General features: G+C 45.8%; 1 protein-coding gene and 2 pseudogenes across 1 annotated transcript in view; all 3 read right to left on the reverse strand.

Moving 5' to 3' along the window:
* Positions 1-1,251: 1,251 nt before the first annotated feature.
* On the reverse strand, positions 1,252-1,392 carry LOC146076337 (U2 spliceosomal RNA; annotated as a pseudogene).
* Positions 1,393-2,532: 1,140 nt separating this feature from the next.
* On the reverse strand, positions 2,533-2,672 carry LOC146076276 (U2 spliceosomal RNA; annotated as a pseudogene).
* Positions 2,673-3,361: 689 nt separating this feature from the next.
* LOC146073355 (uncharacterized) overlaps positions 3,362-26,917 on the reverse strand; it is a 34,944-nt gene continuing 11,388 nt past the window's right edge. The window contains exons 2-5 of the mRNA XM_083180532.1: positions 14,636-15,582; positions 13,928-13,994; positions 10,260-10,420; positions 3,362-5,236 (exon numbers count right to left, since the gene is read on the reverse strand). Of these exons, the coding sequence (XP_083036658.1) occupies positions 4,401-5,236; positions 10,260-10,420; positions 13,928-13,994; positions 14,636-15,407 (1,836 nt within the window). The 5' untranslated portion in view covers positions 15,408-15,582 and the 3' untranslated portion in view covers positions 3,362-4,400. The remainder of the gene's footprint in view (positions 5,237-10,259; positions 10,421-13,927; positions 13,995-14,635; positions 15,583-26,917) is intronic.

Here is a 26,917-nt window from a genome sequence, read left to right on the forward strand (position 1 = left end):
GAGTGACCCAATAAAGTGCTGGTAGCTTGGCACAGCTATCTGGAGCCATGCTGACTGCAGTACATCCCACAGCTGCTGGAGGAACTATAGGGCAGACATTTGATGAGTTTGAAAAAACTCAGGAGCCCGAGGTGTGCTCCCCACCACCAGTGCTGTGCCTAAACACGTGCAAAGGAGGCCGTGCGATCGAAATGGGTCCGTCTCCGAAGAGACAGGGCCCCGTTTTTCCCCTAACCCCTCTCAACCATAAGGCTGAAGAGGGGAAAATAGGGAACGGTGGGTCCTCTTCGCCGAAGCTTAGAGAGACCCTCATTCCTCAACCCCCGAAAGGGTTAGGACGGTGGGTCCTCCGCAGCCCGTGCTTTGGAGAGACCCGCAGTGGACTTCCCTCTGCCTTGCGGCTCGGGGTCGTCCTCGGGGGGACCGAAGCTCTCCCCAAAAGGCGAGAGTTTCGGCACATTGGGGAAATGGAAGGCCCAGAAGGGTCGACCACACTACCCAAAAAAAACGTGACAAACTACAAAAAAATACAAGGAACGTGAAAAGTGACAAACGTGAGAGGGGGAAGAGAAATAAATAATATAGGACCCTAGCCAGAAGGCCAGGGTGGGGGTGTGAAAAATTGTCCTACCCCATCCAAAAGGACGAGGTAAGGACGTGAAGCGCATACCTAGAGGGAAAGTGCGCAGTGCTAGTGCCATACTAGTGCATGGTGATTTTGGGATCACCCGTGCATGTTCGGCACCCCCGAGTTTCCCCGGGGGCACAGTGCAGCCTCGGACTCCAAGCAGCCAGCCAGTCAGCGTCCGACCAAGTGTTTCTCCGCTCAGCCAGTGGGCCCTTTCCGACCCCCGGCATGGGAATGGATACTCCACCGGGCTTTTTCGGTGAGTCTCCCCCGCAGAGGCCCAAATAGACCACCTGAGGAAGAAGAAACCACCTACTCAGTCCCGACGTTTCACCTCTCCCAGGGATTGAGTACTGGGCTGGGCTTTTCGCTGTCTCTCTGGCCGAGGGCGACATGTTACCCCCGGACCAGAGAGCAATCTACTCGGTCCCAGCTTTTCCCTTCTTCCTGGGAGTGGATACTAGACCGGGCTTTTCGAGTGACTCTCCCACAGAGGCAAAGACCCCTGCACAAGAGCCCCATCTCAAAGCACCGATGCTTCTCCCCTCCCTACCAGGTAAAGAATGGTATTCCCTCCCTAGCAGGGCATCGATACTCAGCTTTCCCTAGCCCTTGCCCAGAACATGAGGTGGACTAATCACCTCATGCCCAGTAGCCGGATACTACGGTACAGCTTTTCTCTATTCTCTGCCAGGGGGCGTTCCAGACCCAACTGATAAGAACAGATACTACACTTGATCTTAGCCAAAAGGCAGACATTTGATGAGTTTGAAAAAACTCAGGAGCCCGAGGTGTGCTCCCCACCACCAGTGCTGTGCCTAAACACGTGCAAAGGAGGCCGTGCGATCGAAATGGGTCCGTCTCCGAAGAGACAGGGCCCCGTTTTTCCCCTAACCCTCTCAACCATAAGGCTGAAGAGGGGAAAATAGGGAACGGTGGGTCCTCTTCGCCGAAGCTTAGAGAGACCCTCATTCCTCAACCCCCGAAAGGGTTAGGACGGTGGGTCCTCCGCAGCCCGTGCTTTGGAGAGACCCGCTGTGGACTTCCCTCTGCCTTGCGGCTCGGGGTCGTCCTCGGGGGGACCGAAGCTCTCCCCAAAAGGCGAGAGCTTCGGCACATTGGGGAAATGGAAGGCCCAGAAGGGTCGACCACACTACCCAAAAAAACGTGACAAACTACAAAAAAATACAAGGAACGTGAAAAGTGACAAACGTGAGAGGGGGAAGAGAAATAAATAATATAGGACCCTAGCCAGAAGGCCAGGGTGGGGGTGTGAAAAATTGTCCTACCCCATCCAAAAGGACGAGGTAAGGACGTGAAGCGCATACCTAGAGGGAAAGTGCGCAGTGCTAGTGCCATACTAGTGCATGGTGATTTTGGGATCACCCGTGCATGTTCGGCACCCCCGAGTTTCCCCGGGGGCACAGTGCAGCCTCGGACTCCAAGCAGCCAGCCAGTCAGCGTCCGACCAAGTGTTTCTCCGCTCAGCCAGTGGGCCCTTTCCGACCCCCGGCATGGGAATGGATACTCCACCGGGCTTTTTCGGTGAGTCTCCCCCGCAGAGGCCCAAATAGACCACCTGAGGAAGAAGAAACCACCTACTCAGTCCCGACGTTTCACCTCTCCCAGGGATTGAGTACTGGGCTGGGCTTTTCGCTGTCTCACTGGCCGAGGTCCTATGTACCCCCCGGACAGTGAGCAATCTACTCGGTCCCAGCTTTTCCCTTCTTCCTGGGAGTGGATACTAGACCGGGCTTTTCGAGTGACTCTCCCCCAGAGGCAAAGACCCCTGAACAAGAGCCCCATCTCAAAGCCCGATGCTTCTCCCCTCCCTACCAGGTAAAGAATGGTATTCCCTCCCTAGCAGGGCATCGAGAAAGCCATTCCTAGCACTCGCCCAGAACATGAGGTGATTACTAATCCTCAGCTCAGTAACAAGATGCTACGGTACTGCATTTCTCTATTCTCTGCCAGGGGGCGGTCCAGACTCAACTGATAAGAACAGATACTACACTTGATCTTAGCCAAAAGGCCGAGAAGCGATGTTTTTTTTTCCTAGACAGAATTACCCCTCCCTTTTGGCACCTGAATGACACACCTCTGATTGAGCAGCTTACCAACCAAAATGTTGTGCAGTTGAGAGGCATAGATGGGTCAGCATTAGGAGGGATTGCTGACACCTGAGTGCCATTGGAGAAGCCAGGGGTATCTCCAGGTAAGCTGGCTCTCAGACGTTATAAGCCATTATCATGTGGCCTTACACTGGGCTATTAAGCCCAGACATATATGTTATTGCTTATGGGATGGGTTTGGGAATGTGGTTCCCCCTGTGTTGGTAGGGCTGGTCTGCTCCAGGTCAGCACACCCTAACACTTTATTAACTCTTATTTTTCCTATCACATTGTATATATTTTGTATTTTAATCCCACCTTCACTTCCCTACATAGCACTTATGTGCTTCTTATTAACCCTTACTAATTTTCATTTGTGTGCTGCCCTGGAGTACTCAGCCTGTGTCGGCATATTGGGGGCCCACACCCCAGACCCATACCCAGTATTAGGGACCCCCAGTGGCAGAGAGGCCTTGACGCACGGCCTGGGGGCTTAGCCCTATATCTGCAGATATATGCAACCAACATCTCTGTATTATCTGATCAATATGTAGTTATTTTCTCATTCAGTGTGCAATTGGGATACAAAATGTTTTTTTTTCCTGTCCTACATTTGGCAGGATTTGGAAGAACTTGTTTTAAGGCCATAAACTCCCTTACTCACCGGTGAAGCTGCATAGCTACTCTAAAAAAATTATATATATTAACCCCTTCAATGCTTCATGTCCATGCTTCAATTAGGGGGCTGGGGAAGTACTTAGAAGTCTTGGTTGTGCTGGTCAGACATTTCTAGCTGTGTGAAATCACATTATCTTGCATGAAGATCCCAGCAGACCCAACATGCATGGAAGTACGTTATCTGCTAGGATGGATTCATAACCAAATCAGTTGAGCGCTGTCCACATGGATGACTGGGCCCAAAGAATGCCATGAAAACATTCCCCAGACCATTACACTGCCACCACCAGCTTGTGTTCCTCCAGCAATGGTTGCAGGGTGATTGTTCTCAGATGTTTCTCACCTGAAATGCCAAAGTCCATCCATTAAATGGAGCAGAAAACACAAGTCATCAATGAAACCCTTCGCCAATCAGCAGAGGTCTAATTGTGCTGAGAACATTGAAGCCTTTTTTGCTAAAATGGCTTCTTTTGCCTAGGCTCAGAGATAATCCGTTATGCAGCAAGGTTTGCTAAGCTGTCTGGTAGCCCTCAGGTTCAGTTTGATGGTGAGCTGCTCCACTATGGCATGTCAGTTGGCCCTCATGAACCTTCGTATCCAACGTTCACCTCTCACATTAACGGCATTTGGTGATTGTCAGTTCTTACATCAATTATTCACCATGGTCCCATCTTTCCAGCCATGATACACATTCACCACAGCGGCATGTTAACAGATCACAATCTGCGCTGTTTCAGAAATACTGCCACCCTTGCCCGAAAGCCGATAATTATCCCTCTTTGCACATCAGATAAATTGCCCGTTTTATCCATGACAGCAAGGAGTTATGTTTGCAGGTGGCCTATCGTATACCTTATATACCCACCAAGCCAGTGCATGACACATGATGTACTTCATGGGCTAATGGCTGCCGTCAAATGTAGAACAAGCTGTAGCCTTTGGGGGAAAATATTGCTGCAATCAGTACATTTATATAGTCTTTCTTATATATGACTCCACTGATCTATACCAAGCTGTGACTTCTGTGAAAAACAATTGCTGGGTTCAAAACCTATATTAGGTTTCTCTCCTGTGTGACTCCTCTGATGTCGGACAAGATCGTACTTCTGGGAAAAACATTTGCTGCATTCAGAACATTTATATGGCTTCTCTCCTGTGTGACTCCTTAGATGTCTGACAAGATCTGAGTTATGGGAAAAACATTTGCCGCATTCAGGACATTTATAAGGTTTCTCTCCTGTGTGACTCCTCTGATGTACAACAAGATCTGACCTATGGGAAAAACATTTGCTGCATTCAGAACATTTATATGGTTTCTCTCCTGTGTGGCTCCTCTGATGTATAATAAGATGTGACTTTTTGGAATAACATTTGCTGCATTCAGAACATTTATATGGTTTCTCTCCTGTGTGACACCTCTGATGTTGGAGAAGATTTGATGTATGGGAAAAACATTTGCTGCATTCAGAACATTTATATGGTTTCTCCCCTGTGTGAATATTCTGATGTTGGACAAGATTTGACTTATAGGAAAAACATTTGCTGCATTCAGAACATTTATATGGTTTCTCCCCTGTGTGAATATTCTGATGTTGGACAAGATTTGACTTACAGGAAAAACATTTGCTGCATTCAGAACATGTAAATGGTTTATATCCTGTGTGACTCCTCTGATGAATGAGAAGCTGTGATATATATGGAAAGCCTTTGTCACACTCAGAGCACACATGTGGTCTCTTATCTACAAGACTCATCATGTACGAGATTAGAAAAAATAATTGTTGAATGTTTCTTCTATCCAGAAAATAAAGTCGCTTTGGTTAATCCTCCAGGTGTAAAAAGAAATGATGACTTTACATGGCTGGATCAGAGAACAACGTCCCTTTGAGCAGGATTTGGACAAATAATATTAGGAGATGTTGTCCAATCGTCCTGTAAGAAATGTAAAAAGTATAAAGTTAACATAGTTATTGTGTAAGGAACATTATATATTTCTATATACAACAAATATCGGTCGCTGACCATTGTTTTTATACTTGTGTATGCTGCCAAACTGCTGAGATTATTTGCAGTCAGACGCACGTCACGGAGACCCCGACCCTCCTAGAGCAGATACAAATATGTATATAGTACACATGGCCTATTATTGTTTCTATAAATATTGTATAATCATCATCCTCTGAGCTCGGTATGTGCAGATCATACATTACTGACCCTCTGTACTGACCATAGAGTAACACGTGCTACCGATCCTGCACTCCCGGCTCCCTCATCCTCTGATCTCGAGATGTGCAGACCATACATTACTGTCCTTCTGTACTGACCACAGAGTAACCGATCCTGCACTCCTGGTTCCCCCATCCTCTGAGCTCGGTATGTGCAGATCATACATTACTGTACTGACCATAGTGTAACACATGCTACCGATCTGGCACTCCTGGCTCCCGCATCCTCTGAGCTCGGTATGTGCAGATCATACATTACTGACCCTCTGTACTGACCATAGAGTAACACGTGCTACAGATCCTGCACTCCTGGCTCCCCCATCTACATGCAGACATCCATAGGGGCACATGGCTGGTCTGACTGCAGTTTGTATGTTTCATCTGTGAGGAGTCAGCTCTCGGTGAGCATTACAAATCTGCAGAAAGGGTTCATTGGATAGACAGCAACTAGGTTTACAAGCATTAGGTCGACGCCACAAGGTCGACATGCATGAATGTCGACCTGACAAGGTCGACACGCACAAAGGTCGATGTAACTAAAGGTCAACATGGGCTAGGTCGACAGTCAAAAGGGTCTACTTTTTTTCAAATCCAAATGTCGACATAGTCCACATGGGCACAAAATAATTGCACCATGCTTCGGGCTCAGTGCCTCATGCACTATTTTGTTCTCCCACCACACCTTAGTGGATGGTAGGGCATGAAATATCACCTGTCAGCACATGTCGGCTGAATAAATAAGGAATTTGGTACTTTCCGTTAATTCCATTTCACTGAATCAGCAGGGGACACTGCACTCATCACATATGGGGATAGAGAAGGTGTACTGGAGGAGTCGGCACTTTAAGAAAACTTTGTTGCGGTAGGCCCCTCCCTCCTCTATCCCCACCTAGACCCCAGTCTTAGAAAAACTGTGTCCGAGAGGAGAAGAGACTGGGCCCACCGGGTAAGGAAGAGAATAAGAATAACACAATATTAGGTTAGTAACAACACAACAAAATGTAACCTTGAAACATATTTGGACTCGTAACAGGAGTCATACCACTAAACAGGATGTCAGGAGGACCAAAGCTGGGAGGGCGTGCAGTGTCCCCTGCTGATTTGGTGAAAGGGAATTAATGGTAAGCACCAAATTCATACATGACATTGCAGTCATCACATTATGGGGACTATATCTAAGCATTAATCCCAGTCGGGAGAGTGCTGGGACTCCGGTAAAACCACCATATCAAAAGACGTTGTTGCACTAGCCTGTAAAACATGCAAACTTGTTTGTCCCTGACCAGGTAGCTGCTCTGCATACCTGAGACAAAGAAACACCTCTGGCCCGAGATGTACTTACCGACCTGGTAGAGTGCACTGATACTCCAGTAGGCAATTGTTTATTAGCATAACGGTATGCCTCCCGAATTGTGAGACATATACAACGAGCCAATGTCTGTTTTGATGCTGGCCAACCTCGTTTGAATGCATCGTAGAGTACAAAAAGATAATCTGATTTCCTTAGTAACATCTATGTGTAAAGCTCAAACTACATCCAGAGAAGAGTCTTCTCCCGTCAATATTGGAACCAATATCAGTTGGTTTAGGTGAAAAGCAGATACTTCCTTAGGGAGGAAGTCTCGGCTAGTATGAATCTCCGCCCGGTCCCTGTGAAACACTAGAAAAAGGCGATTTACAGGATAGCGCCCAGAGTTCTGACACTCTGCGGGCCAATGCTAACGCCAACAGCATTACTGTTTTCCAAGATAAGAACTTGAGGTCAGCAGACTCCAGTGGTTCAAAGACATCAGGTTTTAAAAATGATAAAACAAGTGACAAGTTCCAAGGTTCCGTTGGGGCTACAAAGGGAGGTTGTAGATTTAGGACTCCTTTTAAGAATGTCTGGACTTCTGAAATTAAAGCCAACCGACGATGAAAAAACACAGACAGAACGAATATCTGTACCTTAAGGGAGGATAACCTCAATCCAGCCGATAGTCCCATCTGAAGGAACTCCAAAAGCCTTGCCAAAGAAAAAATTGCCTTGGGCAACCCCCTTAGATTCACACCAACGAACATATGCCTTCCATATCCAATGGTTATGTGAAGCCATGACATCTTGCCTAGCTTTGATCATTGTTGGAATAACGGATAGAGGAATACATATTCTCTTTAGAAGTTTAGTCTCAACAGCCAAGCCGTTAAATGCAGACAAGGTAATTTTGTGTAGATGAATGGACCCTGTTGTAATAGGTCATCAAGACGAACGTGCCACAGTGAGTAAAACCGGCGGCCGGGAGCTGGACGCTGGAACGCACAGCTTCCGGGTTAGCCGGAGCTGTGGGATGTCCTCAGTAAATTAGGTGATCTACATGGCTTAAAGCAATAATATGGGGCTGCTTTTAGATGGAAGGCTATTTAGAGTATAAGGGTTCTATATAAAAGCCATGAAGTGTTAAGAAATGCTAGGTATATAGCCAGACCGATGTGAACTGCAAGTACCGGGGAGAGCATGATTGACAAGGGGGTTAATGGGAAAATTATTTGGATACTAAATTGGGTGATGATTCTTATTAGTGGGTGAGTGAATTAATGCTATGGACGGGTCAAAACGATTGAGGGTATTGACATGTTTAATGAATGGATCAATAGGTGAATTATATAGTTGGCGGTTTATGGGCTGTGATAATTAAAAAATATAATAATAAATGATATAGGCCGGGAACAGAGTCGAATCTAAATGGATATTTATTATACTATTTACAATAAATGATTAGTGATGGTGTGTTCCACGGTGTTATTTATTAATCTTATCAATATCTTATTGTGATGTATTTGATACGGGCATCCAGATCCTAGTCTAGTCCTGAACTACCTGCAATATCTCTACTGCTTTTAATGTTTTTAGTATTTTTTATATTTTTGTGTTTTTGATATTTTTATTTTAAATTTAATTTTTTTTATCTATATATTTACATTGCGTGTAATACTTAAGGTTTTAATATAGCAATGATTCTTTGGTGGTTTTTGAAATATTATGCTAAGGTGATTAATTCTTATGTCTGGCAGATGAAGTTTTTTCTGCTTATATTTAAATATTCTGCTTAAGGGTGGTTTCTCTAGCGCACTATCATCCACCAAAGGGTGTAAGGTGGTATGAGGATAGAGGGTTATATATGCAGGATCCATGTTTGGCGTCTGAATGGTGCTGACCGTCTGGAGCAGTCTAATACTAACGAGAGATATATTATGCAGTAATATACAGATGTGATCAGACATGGGGTTATACAGATTGTTTTATGACTCGCTAACAAAAAATGAGACTTTAGAGCAAGCACATTTTCGTGATAGTTAGAAAAAATGCATACGTGTTCACTTAGAGCCACCAAAGGATGCAACCCAATTGGTGCATGTGGGTTTCCAAGGTAGCACATATTGTCCTTTCACTGTTAAGGAAGGTAGACATAGGGGAAGAGGGAGGGGAGAAAAGTCATGGGAAACATTACACAGTACGTGGGTCTAGGTGGGACGACAAACCAATAACAATATGTGCATAGAAAAAGTATAAAAAAAAGTGAAAAATAGAAAAAAGGTAGAAAAAGTACAATGTAGTAGCGTGGAATATAGTTATTCAATTTCGTGTCCATTACACAAGACTATGTCATGGGTAGGTACACAGAAAAGTTTGAATCATCTCAAAAAGATGGAAAGGGGGTTATTCTCGTTGAGTCCTTTAGGTGCTAGGGTATCCAATTGATGTATCCATCGGCTCTCTAGTTTCCTTAGTGTAAGGACCCGATCTCCTCCGCGGGGGGGCACCCAGTCAATAATACGGCAGCGTAAGCTAGAGTTTTGATGTCCTGTAGAGAGGAAGTGGCGTGGTATGGGTAACTCAGCTTTCTTAGTCTCTAATGCCGCTCTGATGGAGTTGCAGTGATTCGCCATCCTCTCTCAGAATTTCCTCATTGTCATCCCAATGTAGGCAAGGCCACATGGGCAGTTCAATAGATAGATGACATGGTTCATCTGGCAATGTAGGCGGTATCTTATTTTAATTGGTCTGCCTGAGTGTGGGTGTGGGAAAGTTGGACCGGGTATGAGGCTATTGCAGGTTGTACAGCCGGCGCAGCGGAAGCAACCTGGGCGTTTAGAGTGGAGCCAGGTGGTGCTGCTGTCTGTCTGTGGGCTCACGGTGGGTCGCATAAGTAGTTCCTTCAAATTCGGTCCCTTCTTGTATGCCACCATAGGTGGGCCATAGTGTTGCATCTTTTGTGTGTGGTCGGACGCTATAATAGGCCAATGTTTCCTAAGGCTCTTCTGGACTTTGGGGGAAACGTGATCGTACATGTTTACGAAAACCATCCTCGTGGGCTTTGGTATTTGTGTGACGGTTTGAGGAGTAGTCACTTTGTCAGGCATCGGTTGAGTGTGGTCTTTGAGTATCCCTGTTGTGTGAATCGGTTAGTCATTTCTTCCAATTAGGGTTCCATGCTAACACTATCTGTGTTATTGCGCATGACACCCATATATTGGGAAATGGATAGATGTTCTTCAGGGCCGGTGGGTGTTGACTCATCATGAAAAAGAGGGTGTTTCTGTCTGTAGTTTTGCGGTAGAGACTTGTTTGTAGTTTACCATCTAGTACTTTGACCTTGATGTCAAGAAAGTTAATGGAGTCTCCATTGATGAGATGCATAAATTTGATGGGATGATTCTTAGAGTTGAGTGAGTTGACCATTTCTGTTAATTCGACAGGTGTGCCTGACCAAAGTAAGAAGATATCATCAATGAACCTCCTGTAGAATTTGATTTGGTTATGATACTGGGGTAGTATATGCGTGTTCTTGTAGTCGAGCATATACAATCCTTCGTAAGAAGGTGCCAAATTGGACCCCATTGTGGTGCCGGATACCTGGATGTAGTACCTTTTTTGGTACAAAAAGTGGTTGCAGTGAAGGATGATCTCGGCTAGCTCGACCAGAAAGTCGGTCGGTGGTTTGAGTATAGGTCGTTCGTCCAATTTGGTCCGTTGAACTTGGAGGCCATCTGTGTGGGGTATCACCATGTATAGCGAAATTCGAGACCGTAATGGTGCCGACCTAGCAAGAAGGCGCCAAACAACAGCACCCCCTTAAACACGTGAGTCACATCTATGTGAAATAAGGAATGGTGCCATTTGAAACTCAAAATGCGGAGCACGGTATACAGCCTCTCCTGAGTCTTCTGTCTCTCCGTCTGACACCGGGCTGTGCACAGCGGCTGTCAGACTTGCCTCCCGTTTTCTGTGACTGTCGTGCATCTCGGTCACCGCCACAAAAAGCACCTAGCACCGCTTACCTGCACCCGCACTTCCCTGGAGCTGTGGCACTGGTCGTGGAACCGTAATGCTAACTACACACAGTTGCGGAGGGTCCCTGGTGCGGAGGCACCGGTGGCTGGGTACAAGAGGGCCACTGCGTGCAGTGCCGACCAGACCCCTCCAGGGTCCCACGTAGCAGGAAGACCCCGCTGAAAGGTCTGCCTGTCCTCAAATGTCATAAAAAATAGAAATAAAAATAAAACCTAATCCAGGGGACCGACTCCTCTGGGCACTTTTTCTAAGACCGGGGTCTGGGTGGTGATAGAGGAGGGAGGAGCCTACGACAACAAAGTTTTCTTAAAGTGCCGACTCCTTAAGTACACCTACTCTATCCCCATATGTGATGAGTGCAGTGTCCCCTGCTGCATGTACAGTGAAAGTACAAAAAACCCCATGACGACCTTTTGACTGCCGACCTTCCCCATGTCGACCTAATGGCATGTCGAACTAGCCCATGTCGACCTTCAGTCACGTCGACTTAGTGACCGTATCCCGAGTCCATAAGGAACATCTGGTAAGTGCATGATAGGGAGTGTCATCTGCAGACACCACAGGTAGGTGTGTATGTGTATATGTGTGTGTGTGGTGGTGTGGGGGGGGTAGTGTTCTAAGAAGCAGCAGCTGGGCAGCAGGAGGGGGGAAGAAAGGGAGCACTGAGCACAGACTTTGTGAACATAAGGGAGAACAGGGAAACACAATTGGCCTGATTCAGACCTGTTTGCATAGGACCAAATGTCGCTCTTTGTCCCGATGGAGGCGCATGTGTATTGTCGTCAATTTTGGCAAAGTTTTCATTCTCCGAGGCACGGTCGGATGTTGGCACCCATCTTGATTAACCATCAAAGGATTTCTCCTCTGTGCATCTGCATGCGAATGTATACACAACCGTTCACATCCCTGCACAGGGATTCGTGCGCCCTTGGGGGGGGGCTCGCTAGGCCATAAAAACCTGCAGCCTAGTGAGCAGGCGTGTGTAGAGCAAGGAGAAGTTGTATACTCCATCAACTTATTCACCTGTATCTGCGCTTTTAAAAGACCAAAAATGTAATTATTGGTAACTGCACCCGGTAACAGACAGCTGGAACATACGGCGTTCCATAATGAGCACATGTATCGGCTCCCCACTGACACAGCACTTCCAGTGTGTGGTCTGTCAACAGGTGGCGGACGTGACTCCATTCACAATTGAGCCTGGGACGCCATCTCCGCAAAGGAAATGAATCAGGAAGCATAAATTGCTAATTTGCGCTCTCTCATTTATATATTTTTAAAAAATCATTTACTCTGTATTTGTCCTGTATTGTCTTCAACTGTAAGTCACTGTTTTCCTGTTTTGATTATGTGTACTCTGTAACTGGGCGCTGCGGAACCCTTGTGGCGCCATATAAATAAAGGAGAATAATAATAACATCAGCAAGTACCTCTCTGTGATCATTCTCTCCCACCCTCTTCAATCCCTGTCACCCTTCCCCATCCCCATTACCCGCTGCCTCCTTGTCACTGTCTGCCATCCCATATTACTCACTGCCTTCCATTGCCACCCTCTGCTCCTTCCCAGTCACTCCTGCCTAAACCCCCCATCCCAGCCTAACCCCATCTATCCCCGTAGCACCTAACCTTCCCATTCCAGTCTCACCACAACACTCCTTTGTAATTTGTAAATTTCTATGTATTTTTAATTCATTATAAAATTGTTACATTTGTAGCAGTGTGTCCGAACTCATTTCTCTTCAGTAGACACAAATCAGCAATTATTCTTTCCAACAGCGCAATACCATCCAATTGTACATTATCCATGTTTCTACAGAGTCACATTATTAGGATTACCAGTTAATAGCCAGAGTAACCGCCATGTGCAGTACAGACAGCAGCTAGATAGGCTGGGAGTGACCCAATAAAGTGCTGGTAGCTTGGCACAGCTATCTGGAGCCATGCTGACTGCAGTACATCCCACAGCTGCTGGAGGAACTATAGGGCAGACATTTGATACCCAGGCTGAGGTATGAGTGTGTGGAAAACGAATGATAACAGCAGGCCATCTCATCACAAACAGTAAGCAATTTATTCAGTCATGGTTATCACATATCGTTCCTTATTCTCCTCTCTCCAGCACAATCTTCATATAGGTTACATCAGATTACAGAAGCTCAGCTTTGCCTCTCATTTGCTTTAAAGGCAACAGCAGCATAAACAATGATGGGACAGCAATACATTACATCCCAGTGCATTCTGGGAATCAGTAGTGCAGAGGCTGTTTCCTACCACTCCCCTAGAGCATTATTTCCCAAGACTCACACCTACTGTCCTGCTTCTAGGGTAGCTAAGAAGGTGGGGGATCCCCATTTCTTTCTTCCACTGCTGCCTGATGCTGTTGCTGCCATGTTTCTTCCACTGATCTCTCCTGCTGTTATCACACTCTGATCTCCTTTCCGTAAGGCCAGGGGCTATGGAATATCATTTTGCCTTTTCTCCACAGCCTCAGCCTGGTCTCTCATTCCTGGACACTGCATCCAGTGTCTTGCATTCTCTTCCTCAAATCACATTCAACTGCAGCCTGTCATTTTGTTCTAAGACCCCCCACACACACACTTCCTGTCCTACATTTGGCAGGATTTGGAAGAACTTGTTTTAAGGCCATAAACTCCCTTACTCACCGGTGAAGCTGCATAGCTACTCTAAAAAAATTATATATATTAACCCCTTCAATGCTTCATGTCCATGCTTCAATTAGGGGGCTGGGGAAGTACTTAGAAGTCTTGGTTGTGCTGGTCAGACATTTCTAGCTGTGTGAAATCACATTATCTTGCATGAAGATCCCAGCAGACCCAACATGCATGGAAGTACGTTATCTGCTAGGATGGATTTATAACCAAATCAGTTGAGCGCTGTCCACATGGATGACTGGGCCCAAAGAATGCCATGAAAACATTCCCCAGACCATTACACTGCCACCACCAGCTTGTGTTCCTCCAGCAATGGTTGCAGGGTGATTGTTCTCAGATGTTTCTCACCTGAAATGCCAAAGTCCATCCATTAAATGGAGCAGAAAACACAAGTCATCAATGAAACCCTTCGCCAATCAGCAGAGGTCTAATTGTGCTGAGAACATTGAAGCCTTTTTTGCTAAAATGGCTTCTTTTGCCTAGGCTCAGAGATAATCCGTTATGCAGCAAGGTTTGCTAAGCTGTCTGGTAGCCCTCAGGTTCAGTTTGATGGTGAGCTGCTCCACTGTGGCATGTCAGTTGGCCCTCATGAACCTTTGTATCCAACGTTCACCTCTCACATTAACGGCATTTGGTGATTGTCAGTTCTTACATCAATTATTCACCATGGTCCCATCTTTCCAGCCATGATACACATTCACCACAGCGGCATGTTAACAGATCACAATCTGCGCTGTTTCAGAAATACTGCCACCCTTGCCCGAAAGCCGATAATTATCCCTCTTTGCACATCAGATAAATTGCCCATTTATCCATGACAGCAAGGAGTTATGTTTGCAGGTGGCCTATCGTATACCTTATATACAAACCAAGCCAGTGCATGACACATGATGTACTTCATGGGCTAATGGCTGCCGTCAAATGTAGAACAAGCTGTAGCCTTTGGGGGAAAAAATTGCTGCAATCAGTACATTTATATAGTCTTTCTTATATATGACTCCACTGATCTATACCAAGCTGTGACTTCTGTGAAAAACAATTGCTGGGTTCAAAACCTATATTAGGTTTCTCTCCTGTGTGACTCCTCTGATGTCGGACAAGATCGTACTTCTGGGAAAAACATTTGCTGCATTCAGAACATTTATATGGCTTCTCTCCTGTGTGACTCCTTAGATGTCGGACAAGATCTGAGTTATGGGAAAAACATTTGCCGCATTCAGGACATTTATAAGGTTTCTCTCCTGTGTGACTCCTCTGATGTACAACAAGATCTGACCTATGGGAAAAACATTTGCTGCATTCAGAACATTTATATGGTTTCTCTCCTGTGTGGCTCCTCTGATGTATAATAAGATGTGACTTATCAGAAAAACATCTGTTGCATTCAGAACAGTTATATGGTTGCTCTCCTGTGTGACTCCTCTGATGTCTAACAAGATGTGACTTTTTGGAATAACATTTGCTGCATTCAGAACATTTATATGGTTTCTCTCCTGTGTGACACCTCTGATGTTGGAGAAGATTTGATGTATGGGAAAAACATTTGCTGCATTCAGAACATTTATATGGTTTCTCCCCTGTGTGAATATTCTGATGTTGGACAAGATTTGACTTATGGGAAAAACATTTGCTGCATTCAGAACATGTAAATGGTTTATATCCTGTGTGACTCCTCTGATGTATGAGAAGCTGTGATATATATGGAAAGCCTTTGTCGCACTCAGAGCACACATGTGGTCTCTTATCTACAAGACTCATCATGTACGAGATTAGAAAAAATAATTGTTGAATGTTTCTTCTATCCAGAAAATAAAGTCGCTTTGGTTAATCCTCCAGGTGTAAAAAGAAATGATGACTTTACATGGCTGGATCAGAGAACAACGTCCCTTTGTGCTGGATTTGGACAAATAATATTAGGAGATGTTGTCCAATCGTCCTGTAAGAAATGTAAAAAGTATAAAGTTAACATAGTTATTGTGTAAGGAACATTATATATTTCTATATACAACAAATATCGGTCGCTGACCATTGTTTTTATACTTGTGTATGCTGCCAAACTGCTGAGATTATTTGCAGTCAGACGCACGTCACGGAGACCCCGACCCTCCTAGAGCAGATACAAATATGTATATAGTACACATGGCCTATTAATGTTTCTATAAATATTGTATAACCATCATCCTCTGAGCTCGGTATGTGCAGATCATACATTACTGACCCTCTGTACTGACCATAGAGTAACACGTGCTACCGATCCTGCACTCCCGGCTCCCTCATCCTCTGATCTCGAGATGTGCAGACCATACATTACTGTCCTTCTGTACTGACCACAGAGTAACCGATCCTGCACTCCTGGTTCCCCCATCCTCTGAGCTCGGTATGTGCAGATCATACATTACTGACCCTCTGTACTGACCATAGAGTAACACGTGCTACCGATCCTGCACTCCCGGCTCCCTCATCCTCTGATCTCGAGATGTGCAGACCATACATTACTGTCCTTCTGTACTGACCACAGAGTAACCGATCCTGCACTCCTGGTTCCCCCATCCTCTGAGCTCGGTATGTGCAGATCATACATTACTGACCCTCTGTTCTGACCATGGAGTAACACGTGCTACCGATCCTGCACTCCCGGCTCCCTCGTCCTCTGATCTCGGGATGTGCAGATCATACATTACTGTCCTTCTGTACTGACCATAGAGTAACACGTGCTACCGATCCTGCACTCCTGGCTACCTCATCCTCTGAGCTCGGTACGTGCAGATCATACATTACTGTCCCTCTTACTGACCACAGAGTAACCGATCCTGCACTTCTGGTTCCCCCATCCTCTGAGCTCGGTATGTGCAGATCATACATTACGGACCCTCTGTACTGACCATAGAGTAACACGTGCTACCGATCCTGCACTCCCGGCTCCCTCATCCTCTGATCTCGAGATGTGCAGACCATACATTACTGTCCTTCTGTACTGACCACAGAGTAACCGATCCTGCACTCCTGGTTCCCCCATCCTCTGAGCTCGGTATGTGCAGATCATACATTACTGACCCTCTGTACTGACCATAGAGTAACACGTGCTACCGATCCTGCACTCCCGGCTCCCTCATCCTCTGATCTCGAGATGTGCAGACCATACATTACTGTCCTTCTGTACTGACCACAGAGTAACCGATCCTGCACTCCTGGTTCCCCCATCCTCTGAGCTCGGTATGTGCAGATCATACATTACTGACCCTCTGTACTGACCATAGAGTAACACGTGCTACCGATCCTGCACTCCCGGCTCCCTCGTCCTCTGATCTCGGGATGTGCAGATCATACATTACTGTCCTTCTGTACTGACCATAGAGTAACACGTGCTACCGATCCTGCACTCCTGGCTACCTCATCCTCTGAGCTCGGTACGTGCAGATCATACATTACTGTCCCTCTTACTGACCACAGAGTAACCGATCCTGCACTTCTGGTTCCCCCATCCTCTGAGCTCGGTATGTGCAGATCATACATTACGGACCCTCTGTACTGACCATAGAGTAACACGTGCTACCGATCCTGCACTCCCGGCTCCCTCATCCTCTGATCTCGAGATGTGCAGACCATACATTACTGTCCTTCTGTACTGACCACAGAGTAACCGATCCTGCACTCCTGGTTCCCCCATCCTCTGAGCTCGGTATGTGCAGATCATACATTACTGACCCTCTGTACTGACCATAGAGTAACACGTGCTACCGATCCTGCACTCCCGGCTCCCTCATCCTCTGATCTCGAGATGTGCAGACCATACATTACTGTCCTTCTGTACTGACCACAGAGTAACCGATCCTGCACTCCTGGTTCCCCCATCCTCTGAGCTCGGTATGTGCAGATCATACATTACTGTGCTGACCATAGTGTAACACATGCTACCGATCCTGCACTCCCGGCTCCCTCATCCTCTGATCTCGAGATGTGCAGACCATACATTACTGTCCTTCTGTACTGACCACAGAGTAACCGATCCTGCACTCCTGGTTCCCCCATCCTCTGAGCTCGGTATGTGCAGATCATACATTACTGTACTGACCATAGTGTAACACATGCTACCGATCTGGCACTCCTGGCTCCCGCATCCTCTGAGCTCGGTATGTGCAGATCATACATTACTGACCCTCTGTACTGACCATAGAGTAACACGTGCTACAGATCCTGTACTCCTGGCTCCCCCATCTACATGCAGACATCCATAGGGGCACATGGCTGGTCTGACTGCAGTTTGTATGTTTCATCTGTGAGGAGTCAGCTCTCGGTGAGCATTACAAATCTGCAGAAAGGGTTCATTGGATAGACAGCAACTAGGTTTACAAGCATTAGGTCGACGCCACAAGGTCGACATGCATGAATGTCGACCTGACAAGGTCGACACGCACAAAGGTCGATGTAACTAAAGGTCAACATGGGCTAGGTCGACAGTCAAAAGGGTCTACTTTTTTTCAAATCCAAATGTCGACATAGTCCACATGGGCACAAAATAATTGCACCATGCTTCGGGCTCAGTGCCTCATGCACTATTTTGTTCTCCCACCACACCTTAGTGGATGGTAGGGCATGAAATATCACCTGTCAGCACATGTCGGCTGAATAAATAAGGAATTTGGTACTTTCCGTTAATTCCCTTTCACTGAATCAGCAGGGGACACAGCACTCATCACATATGGGTATAGAGTAGGTGTACTGGAGGAGTCGGCACTTTAAGAAAACTTTGTTGCGGTAGGCTCCTCCCTCCTCTATCCCCACCTAGACCCCAGTCTTAGAAAAACTGTGTCCGAGAGGAGAAGAGACCGGGCCCACCGGGTAAGGAAGAGAATAAGAATAACACAATATTAGGTTAGTAACAACCCAACAAAATGTAACCTTGAAACATATTTGGACTCGTAACAGGAGTCATACCACTAAACAGGATGTCAGGAGGACCAAAGCTGGGAGGGCGTGCAGTGTCCCCTGCTGATTCGGTGAAAGGGAATTAATGGTAAGCACCAAATTCATACATGACATTGCAGTCATCACATTATGGGGACTATACATAAGCATTAATCCCAGTCGGGAGAGTGCTGGGACTCCTGTAAAACCACCATATCAAAAGATGTTGTTGCACTAGCCTGTAAAAACATGCAAACTTGTTTGTCCCTGACCAGGTAGCTGCTCTGCATACCTGAGACAAAGAAACACCTCTGGCCATGGCCCGAGATGTACTTACCGACCTGGTAGAGTGCACTGATACTCCAGTAGGCAGATGTTTATTAGCATAACGGTATGCCTCCCGAATTGTGAGACATATACAACGAGCCAATGTCTGTTTTGATGCTGGCCAACCTCGTTTGAATGCATCGTAGAGTACAAAAAGATAATCTGATTTCCTTAGTAACATCTATCTGTAAAGCTCAAACTACATCCAGAGAAGAGTCTTCTCCCGTCAATATTGGAACCAATATCAGTTGTTTTAGGTGAAAAACAGATACTTCCTTAGGGAGGAAGTCTCGGCTAGTATGAAGCTCCGCCCGGTCCCTGTGAAACACTAGAAAAAGGCGATTTACAGGATAGCGCCCAGAGTTCTGACACTCTACGGGCCAATGCTAACGCCAACAGCATTACCGTTTTCCAAGATAAGAACTTGAGGTCAGCAGACTCCAGTGGTTCAAAGACATCAGGTTTTAAAAATGATAAAACAAGTGACAAGTTCCAAGGTTCCGTTGAGGCTACAAAGGGAGGTTGTAGACTTAGGACTCCTTTTAAGAACGTCTGGACTTCTGAAATTAAAGCCAAACGACGATGAAAAAACACAGACAGAACGAATATCTGTACCTTAAGGGAGGATAACCTCTTTTACTTGTTATTATTTTGGGGATCAGTTTATGTTCGATAAGTATATAGTCTAATCTCGAGGATGAGTGGTGTACCCCTGAGCAAAACGTGTATGCTCTTTCAGTTCTGTGGGCTATTCTCCATGGGTCACTTACCCCTAGGTCTTCCATCATTTTTATCATTGGGTTATGTTTGTGATTACTCATTTTTGGGTGGATAGTTCTATCTATGTGCGGGTTTATTACCTCATTAAAATCCCCCCCCTATAATCAAATTTGCTGTTTCTCTACTTAATAGAATTTGTGAAATGTGCGCAAAAAATAAGTTTTGTGCTTCGTTAGGTGCGTAAATATTTACGAGGGTGTATTTTATATTATTGATTCTTACATCTATTATAATATATCTCCCCTGTGTATCTAATTTGGTGTCCTCTATTGTGTTGTGTATTAAATGTTTCGCAAAAATTATTGCCACTCCTCTTGTCTTATTGTGATATGATGCTGCCAAACATTCTCCTATCCTATTATTCTTTAAAGTGTTTTCTTCACCCTTCTTCCAATGTGTTTCTTGGATAAATAAAATATCTACCCCTAATCTTTTAATATGTTGAGTGACTTTTTTGCGTTTTACTGGAGTATTTAACACATTCACATTCCAGGTCGCTATGTTCAATTTTTCCAGTTTACTCATCCTGTATTAGTCCCCCCCCTTGGTTCTCTCTCTCTGTTACCCTTCTTGCGGTTCTCTTTGTTTTTTGTTCTCTCTACTTGTTTATGTTTGTGTTTGTAAATCTGATTACCTCTTTGTGTTTGCCTTGACCTTGTATCCTGTACTTCCCTTCTGTTTTTTCTATACTGTTCTTGCTTCAAATCTTTATTTTTCTTCCCATCTTTTCTTCCCCCTGATTTTCTATTTTTACCCTCCCAGGTCCCTCTCCTGGGATTTAGAGATACTTTGTTCCGTTTCTTTCTCCTCTCAGGGGTCCCCCCCCCACCCTCCAAACCCCAATATTCATACATCTTTATTTTTAGTTCCATTTTAAAAAGCCATCTTGAATACATGCCTATCAGACATCTATACCATTTTCCTTACGTGATTTTAAAAAATGCTTTCGCTTCGAGTGGGTCCAAGAAGGTATGAGTTTGCCCTTCCTCTGTGACTTTAAGTTTTGCTGGGTATTGTAGAGTAAATCTTTTTTGGTTATCAATTAGGAATCTACAGATAGGGTTAAACTCTTTCCGTTTTTGTGACACTATTGTGGAATAATCTTGAAACATCAAGATTGAATCCCCTCCTATTGTTACTTGCCTTGTTTTGCGATAGGCCATTAGAATTTGTTCTTTTGCTTTAAAGTCCAGAAACCTCGCCAAAACTGGTCGAGGCCTCTGGCCTTCCTTTTCTACTCTTCTTGGACCCAGTCGGTGAGCTCTTTCAATGCATGGGTTCAGTGCCTCACTTGGTAGGTTTAGGGCTAAGCACCACGCTGACTTCACCCTCAGTCAGCGCCGCCCTCTCCCGTTCTCCTTGCGCCGAACGGAGCCCAAGCACTGTAATAAGTAAGTAGAAATGGCTACTGTATGCTTGGGGTTTGATTTCCGACTCCGGGGTATTATCCCCTTTGAGCCCTGGTCTCCAAACGCGGCCAACGTCCCTCCCAAGTGCCGCGTCGGAGGTTTTCCAGGAGCTCACCTAAAACGCAGCTGCACCGTGCACGCTGCCCACCGGAAGTCTAGATACCATCTTGATCTCGGACCATGCGGTGGCCTCCATCACCATGAGCATACCCCAAAATAGTGACAAAACTAGAATTTGGAGGTTCCCTAGCTATCTCTATCAGTCAGACCAATTTCGGTGTTTTCTTGAAAACAAATGGGAAGATTATAGAGAGAATAACAAGGAACATATGGGAAACCCAATTTTAATGTGGGAAGCCTCAAAGGCAGTAATAAGGGGGGAGATAATAGCCTTTACATCTAAACAAAGAAAAATAGCACAAGAAAAATTTAACATATTAAAAAAATCCACCACAATGGCATATCAGAATTACATTAACAACCCAACAGAGGAGCTACTAGAAAAACACCAACAAGAAAAACAGCTACTTGAAAGCTACCTATTGGCACAAGCAAAACAAAATTTAGATTATACCAAAAACCATTTTTTTAGATGGGGGAACAAGACGGGGGCCCTATTAGCAAACATGTCCAAACCAACTAAAAGCAAAAATCATATAACGGCAGTGAGGGGAGAAAGTATAGGGACAATCTGGACCAAACCCCAGGAAATAATAAAGAAATTCGAAAATTATTATCAGGACATATACGAAGCACATCCCTCAGATCAAGATAAAATAGAGGAAACACTAAAAGAAGCCAATCTCCCAAAGCTTTCACAGAGCCAAAAAGAATTGTTGGAGGCAGAAATCAAAGAAGAAGAGATTATAGACACTATTGCCAACATGGCGTTAGGGAAAGCACCCGGACCCGATGGGTTATCAATAGAGTATTATAAAATACTCCAAAAGGAGGTGACCCCAATTCTACTGACGATATATCGCCAAATACATAAAAACCACATCTTATATCCAGCATTTAATTATGCACACACTATAATGATACCCAAAGCAGGGAAAGACCCCCTAGAACCCTCATCCTACCGCCCAATAACTCTCCTTAACGTAGACTTTAAAATAATGGCAAAAATTTTCGCAACAAGACTACAGAACATAATAGCCCCAATTCTAACAGAACACCAACTAGGCTTTGTGAGTGGGAGACATGCGGTCAAAGGAATTAGAACCGCCATAACAGCAATAATAGCGGGGGCCAATCATGGGACAAATATGCTCTTAAGCTTAGATGCACAAAAAGCATTTGACACTGTCTCATGGCAGTACCTGGAAAAAATACTGCAACAAAGGGGCTTTGGGACAAACTTTAGAGAGGTAGTAAAGCTATTTTACACCACCCCAGTAACATCACTTATGATAAACGGCCAAAAAAGTAAAAAAAGGGATTTTTGTAAGAACTTACCGTTCGAATCCCTTTCTCTGATATGGTCCTGGTGACACAGCTCAACACTGGGATGTAGGAGGGTCCGAAGGAGCCAGGCACCTATCCTAAAGCTTTAGAGGGTAGGCTCCTCCCCTACTGCATCCCTGGACTCTTCAGTTCAACTTTCAAAGCCACTGGAATACATTAACTCAGTACAAACGCCTGCACATATTATATGCACATTTTATAACAGAAACTGTTAACTTTTAACCATTTTAACATGAACATCATGAAATTCTGGCATACTTACTGAGCGTAAGGGAGGGATCGCTGTGTCACCAGGACCATATCAGAGAAAGGGATTCGAACGGTAAGTTCTTACAAAAATCCCTTTTTCTCTTTCAATGGTCCTGGTGACACAGCTCAACACTGGGACGTTCCAGAGCCGGTCCTTTGGGAGGGTACGCTCAGGTCTGCAGCTCTCAGCACTGCTCGCCCGAATGATGCGTCCTCCGACGCGAACTCATGGAATCTATAGAATTTGGCAAATGTGTGAACAGATGACCAAGTGGCAGCTCTGCAAACCTGCTCCGCTGTGGCCCCATGTCGGACCGCCCAAGAGGTAGCAACTGACCTGGTGGTATGCGCATTAATTCTGGCCGGTACAGGCCTACCCACTTTGGTGTATGCAAAAGCTATCACAGATCGCAACCACCTAGCAATGGTCTGCTTAGATGCAGGCCAACCAATTTTATGTACGTCATACAATACCAATAAAGTGTCAGTCTTTCTAACACTCTTCACTCTGTCCACATATATGCGTAAGGCACGCACAACATCCAAAGTCTTCAACTTGTCCCTTTTCTTGGAACCCTCTGGGAGTTGAAACACAGGTAGAACTATCTCCTGATTTAAATGGAAGGCAGAGACTACCTTCGGTAAAAATTGCGGCACTGTTCTCAGAACAGCCCTGTCATCGTGAAAGATTAAGAAGGGAGATTTGCATGACAAGGCTCCCAACTCAGACACCCTCTTAGCAGATGCTACTGCTAACAAAAACACTAACTTCCACGTGAGAAACTTAAAGTCAGCCGACCTCAAAGGCTCAAAAGGTGCCTTCTGAAGGCAATCCAAAACCAGTGACAGGTCCCAAGGTGCTACTGGTTGCTTGTAAGGGGGTTTCAGTTTGGATACCCCTTGTAAAAAAGTTTGAATCTCCGGTAAAATGGCAATTCTTTTTTGAAAATAGATGGACAAGGCCGAAATCTGCACCTTCAACGACTGAAGGCTTAGGCCCGAAGAAAATCCATCTTGTAAAAAATCCAACATTTTTGATAATTTGAAGTGAGATGTGTGAGCTTTTTGCCTCTCACACCATCTAATATAAGTCTTCCAGACTCTATAATAATTTGCAGAAGAAACAGCCTATCTGGCTTTTATCATAGTCTGCACTACTGCGTCAGAAAATCCTTTCTTTTTCAAAATGGCGGTTTCAATAACCAAGCCGTCAAAATCAATCGATCGGAATCCAGATGATTGAATGGGCCTTGTCTTAACAGGTCTGGTCTCAGAGGTAGACGCCATGAATCCACTGATAACCTCTGAAGCCTCGAATACCAAGACCTCCTTGGCCAATCTGGGGCCACAAGGATCACCGGGACCTTCTGGTCCTGTACCCTCTTTAACAGTCTTGCTAACATCGGAATAGGAGGGAATGCATAAAGAAGATCTCCCTGCCAATGGGTAGTCATGGCATCCACTGCCTCTGCTAGCGGATCTCTCGTTCTGGCATAGAACCTGGGCACCTGATGGTTGAACCTGGATGCCATTAGGTCCAAATCCGGAGTTCCCCACATTGCAGTGATCTGGTGAAACACCTGAGGGTGTAGGCTCCATTCTCCTTCCTTGAGCTCCTCCCTGCTCAGGAAGTCTGCTTCTATATTCTCCACTCCTGGAATGAATATAGCCGATACTGCAGGAACATTCTGTTCCGCCCATAGAAAGATTCTGGACACCTCCCACATGGCCAATCTGCTGCGTGTACCTCCCTGGTGATTCAGATACGCCACAGCTGTGGCATTGTCGGTCTGAATCCTCAAGGGGGAGTTCCTTAACCTGTCTCCCGCCAAGGAAATCACTTTCCAGACAGCTCTCAGCTCCAAGATGTTGATTGGCAACGCTGATTCCTCTGCCGTCCACAGGCCCTGCAGCCTGAGATCCAGGGCTACTGCCCCCCAGCCCCTGAGACTGGCATCGGTAGTTACTATCAACCAGTCCCAGGTCTGTAATGACCGACCCCACTGAAGGGAATCTACCTCTGTCCACCATTTCAAGGAGTCCCGAGTGTCTGCGGACAGCACTATCAACTCCGTCTTCATGGTCAAAGTGTTTCCTGACCAGGCTGACAAAATGTTCCATTGGAATACTCGAGAGTGGAACCTGGCAAATTGAAGCGTTTCGAATGACGCCACCATTTTCCCCAGGAGTTTGAGGCACCTCCATACTGACAAGCTCGGAGCACTGAGGATCTCCTGAACTAGATTGACCAGGTCCCTGGCCTTTATCTCCGGGAGGAATACCCGATGGAGATGGGTATCCAGTATGACTCCCAAGAACTGGATCCTCTGTGATGGTACCAACTGAGATTTTTGTAAGTTTAAAATCCAGCCGTGAGCCTGCAAAAAACTGATGGCCTCTTTTAAATGACTTTGAAGCAGTGTTGCTGATTCTGCTTTGAACAGGAGATCGTCCAAATAGGGTATTACTGTGATTCCCCTGAGCCTCAGCACTGCCGCCATCACAGACATTATTTTTGTAAATACCCTTGGCGCGGTTGCTAGGCCAAAGGGTAACGCCCGGAACTGTAAATGCAGGTCTCCTATGGCAAATCTCAACAGCATCTGATGTTCCGGGTGAATGGGAACGTGCAGATATGCGTCCTGGACATCCATGGACGCCAGAAATTCTCCCTGGTCCAGACTCAGGAGTACAGTTCTCAAAGACTCCATTTTGAAATGGTCTACCCAAAGGTGAACATTTAAGGACTTCAAATTTAGTATTGGTCTGAAAGACCCGTCTGGTTTGGGCACCAGGAACAGCGTGGAGTAAAATCCTTTCTTCCACTCTGCCCTGGGAACCGGGACTACCACCCCTTTTTCCAAAAGGGAATGAGCCGCTCTCATAAGAGCTGTGCGCAGGAGCGCCTGCTTTGGTATGGGTGTGGGGATGAACCTCTTTGGAGGCCGCCCTCTGAAAGGGATTTTGTAACCCTGGGTAATAATCTCTAAGACCCAGGTATCCTGGTCTAGAGAAGCCCAAGCGTCTCTGAAGTGTGTAAGACGCCCCCCCACCTTTATCCCTGCCGGGCTGATCCCCTGGCAGTCATGCGGAGGGTTTTTCCTCTCCTTTAGAGGCAGGCTTCTTATTGAAAGAGCCAAACTTGGACCTTTGGGATTTGCCCCTGGAGTTCTGGAACTTTCCCCTGAACGATTGTCCCCGAAAGGACGCACCACCTCTAGGGGAGGGCCGAAAGGACGGCCTAAAAGCAGCAAATCTGGATGACTGCTTTGTTGAGGAGGCCGGCAGAAACGTACTCTTGCCGCCTGTGGCTTGTTTTATAATCTCCTCAAGCTCAGAACCAAAAAGTAACTTTCCCTTGAAAGCTAACATTTCTAAGGCCTTTTTGGACTCATTGTCCGCTTCCCAGGCCTTAAGCCAGAGTACCCTCCTGGCATTTATGGAGACTGTGGATACTCTGGTAGCCATTTTAAGAGCTTCCTCCTCTGCTTCCACCGCATATTCTGCAGCGGCCTTAATCTTTTCTGCTACCAGCAAAGCACCGTGGTCAGCCTGCAGCATGGTGCATAGCTCACCAGCCCACTCTATAATGGCCTTAGAGACCCAGGCTGAAGTAATAAGGGGACGCAGGGTAAACCCCACCCCTTCAAAAATAGCCTTGAGGTTTCCCTCTAGCTTTTTATCCACAGCATCTTTAAAAGCTGCACCACCCTGTACAGGTAATACCGTAGCTTTTGATAAGCGTGCCACAGAAGCATCCACAACAGGCACCTTTTCCCAGAGTTCAGAATGAGACTCCGGCATGGGGTACAGACTAAGGAATCTTTTAGGCATCTGTAGCCTCTTATCTGGGGTTTTCCAAGCCCCTTCCAATAGTTCCTGTAACCCCTCATCTGAGGGAAAAGTAACAGCCTCCTTTCGCTGTCGCTTAAAAACACCCTTAACAGGGGTCTTATCCTCAACAGACAGTTTTAACGCCTGTTTTACAGCCACAATAAGATCCTCTATACCAGCAGCAGAGGTCTCTTCAAAATCATCACCCTGGTCCCAGGGTGTGTCAGTATACTCTCCTTCCTCTTCCTCTAACACATTAGGCATAGCATAAGACCTTTTAGGGGTCCCTGTAACCTCATC

This window comes from Crinia signifera, chromosome 4 (assembly GCF_055691185.1).
Source record: "Crinia signifera chromosome 4, ASM5569118v1, whole genome shotgun sequence".
Lineage (NCBI taxonomy): Eukaryota > Metazoa > Chordata > Amphibia > Anura > Myobatrachidae > Crinia > Crinia signifera.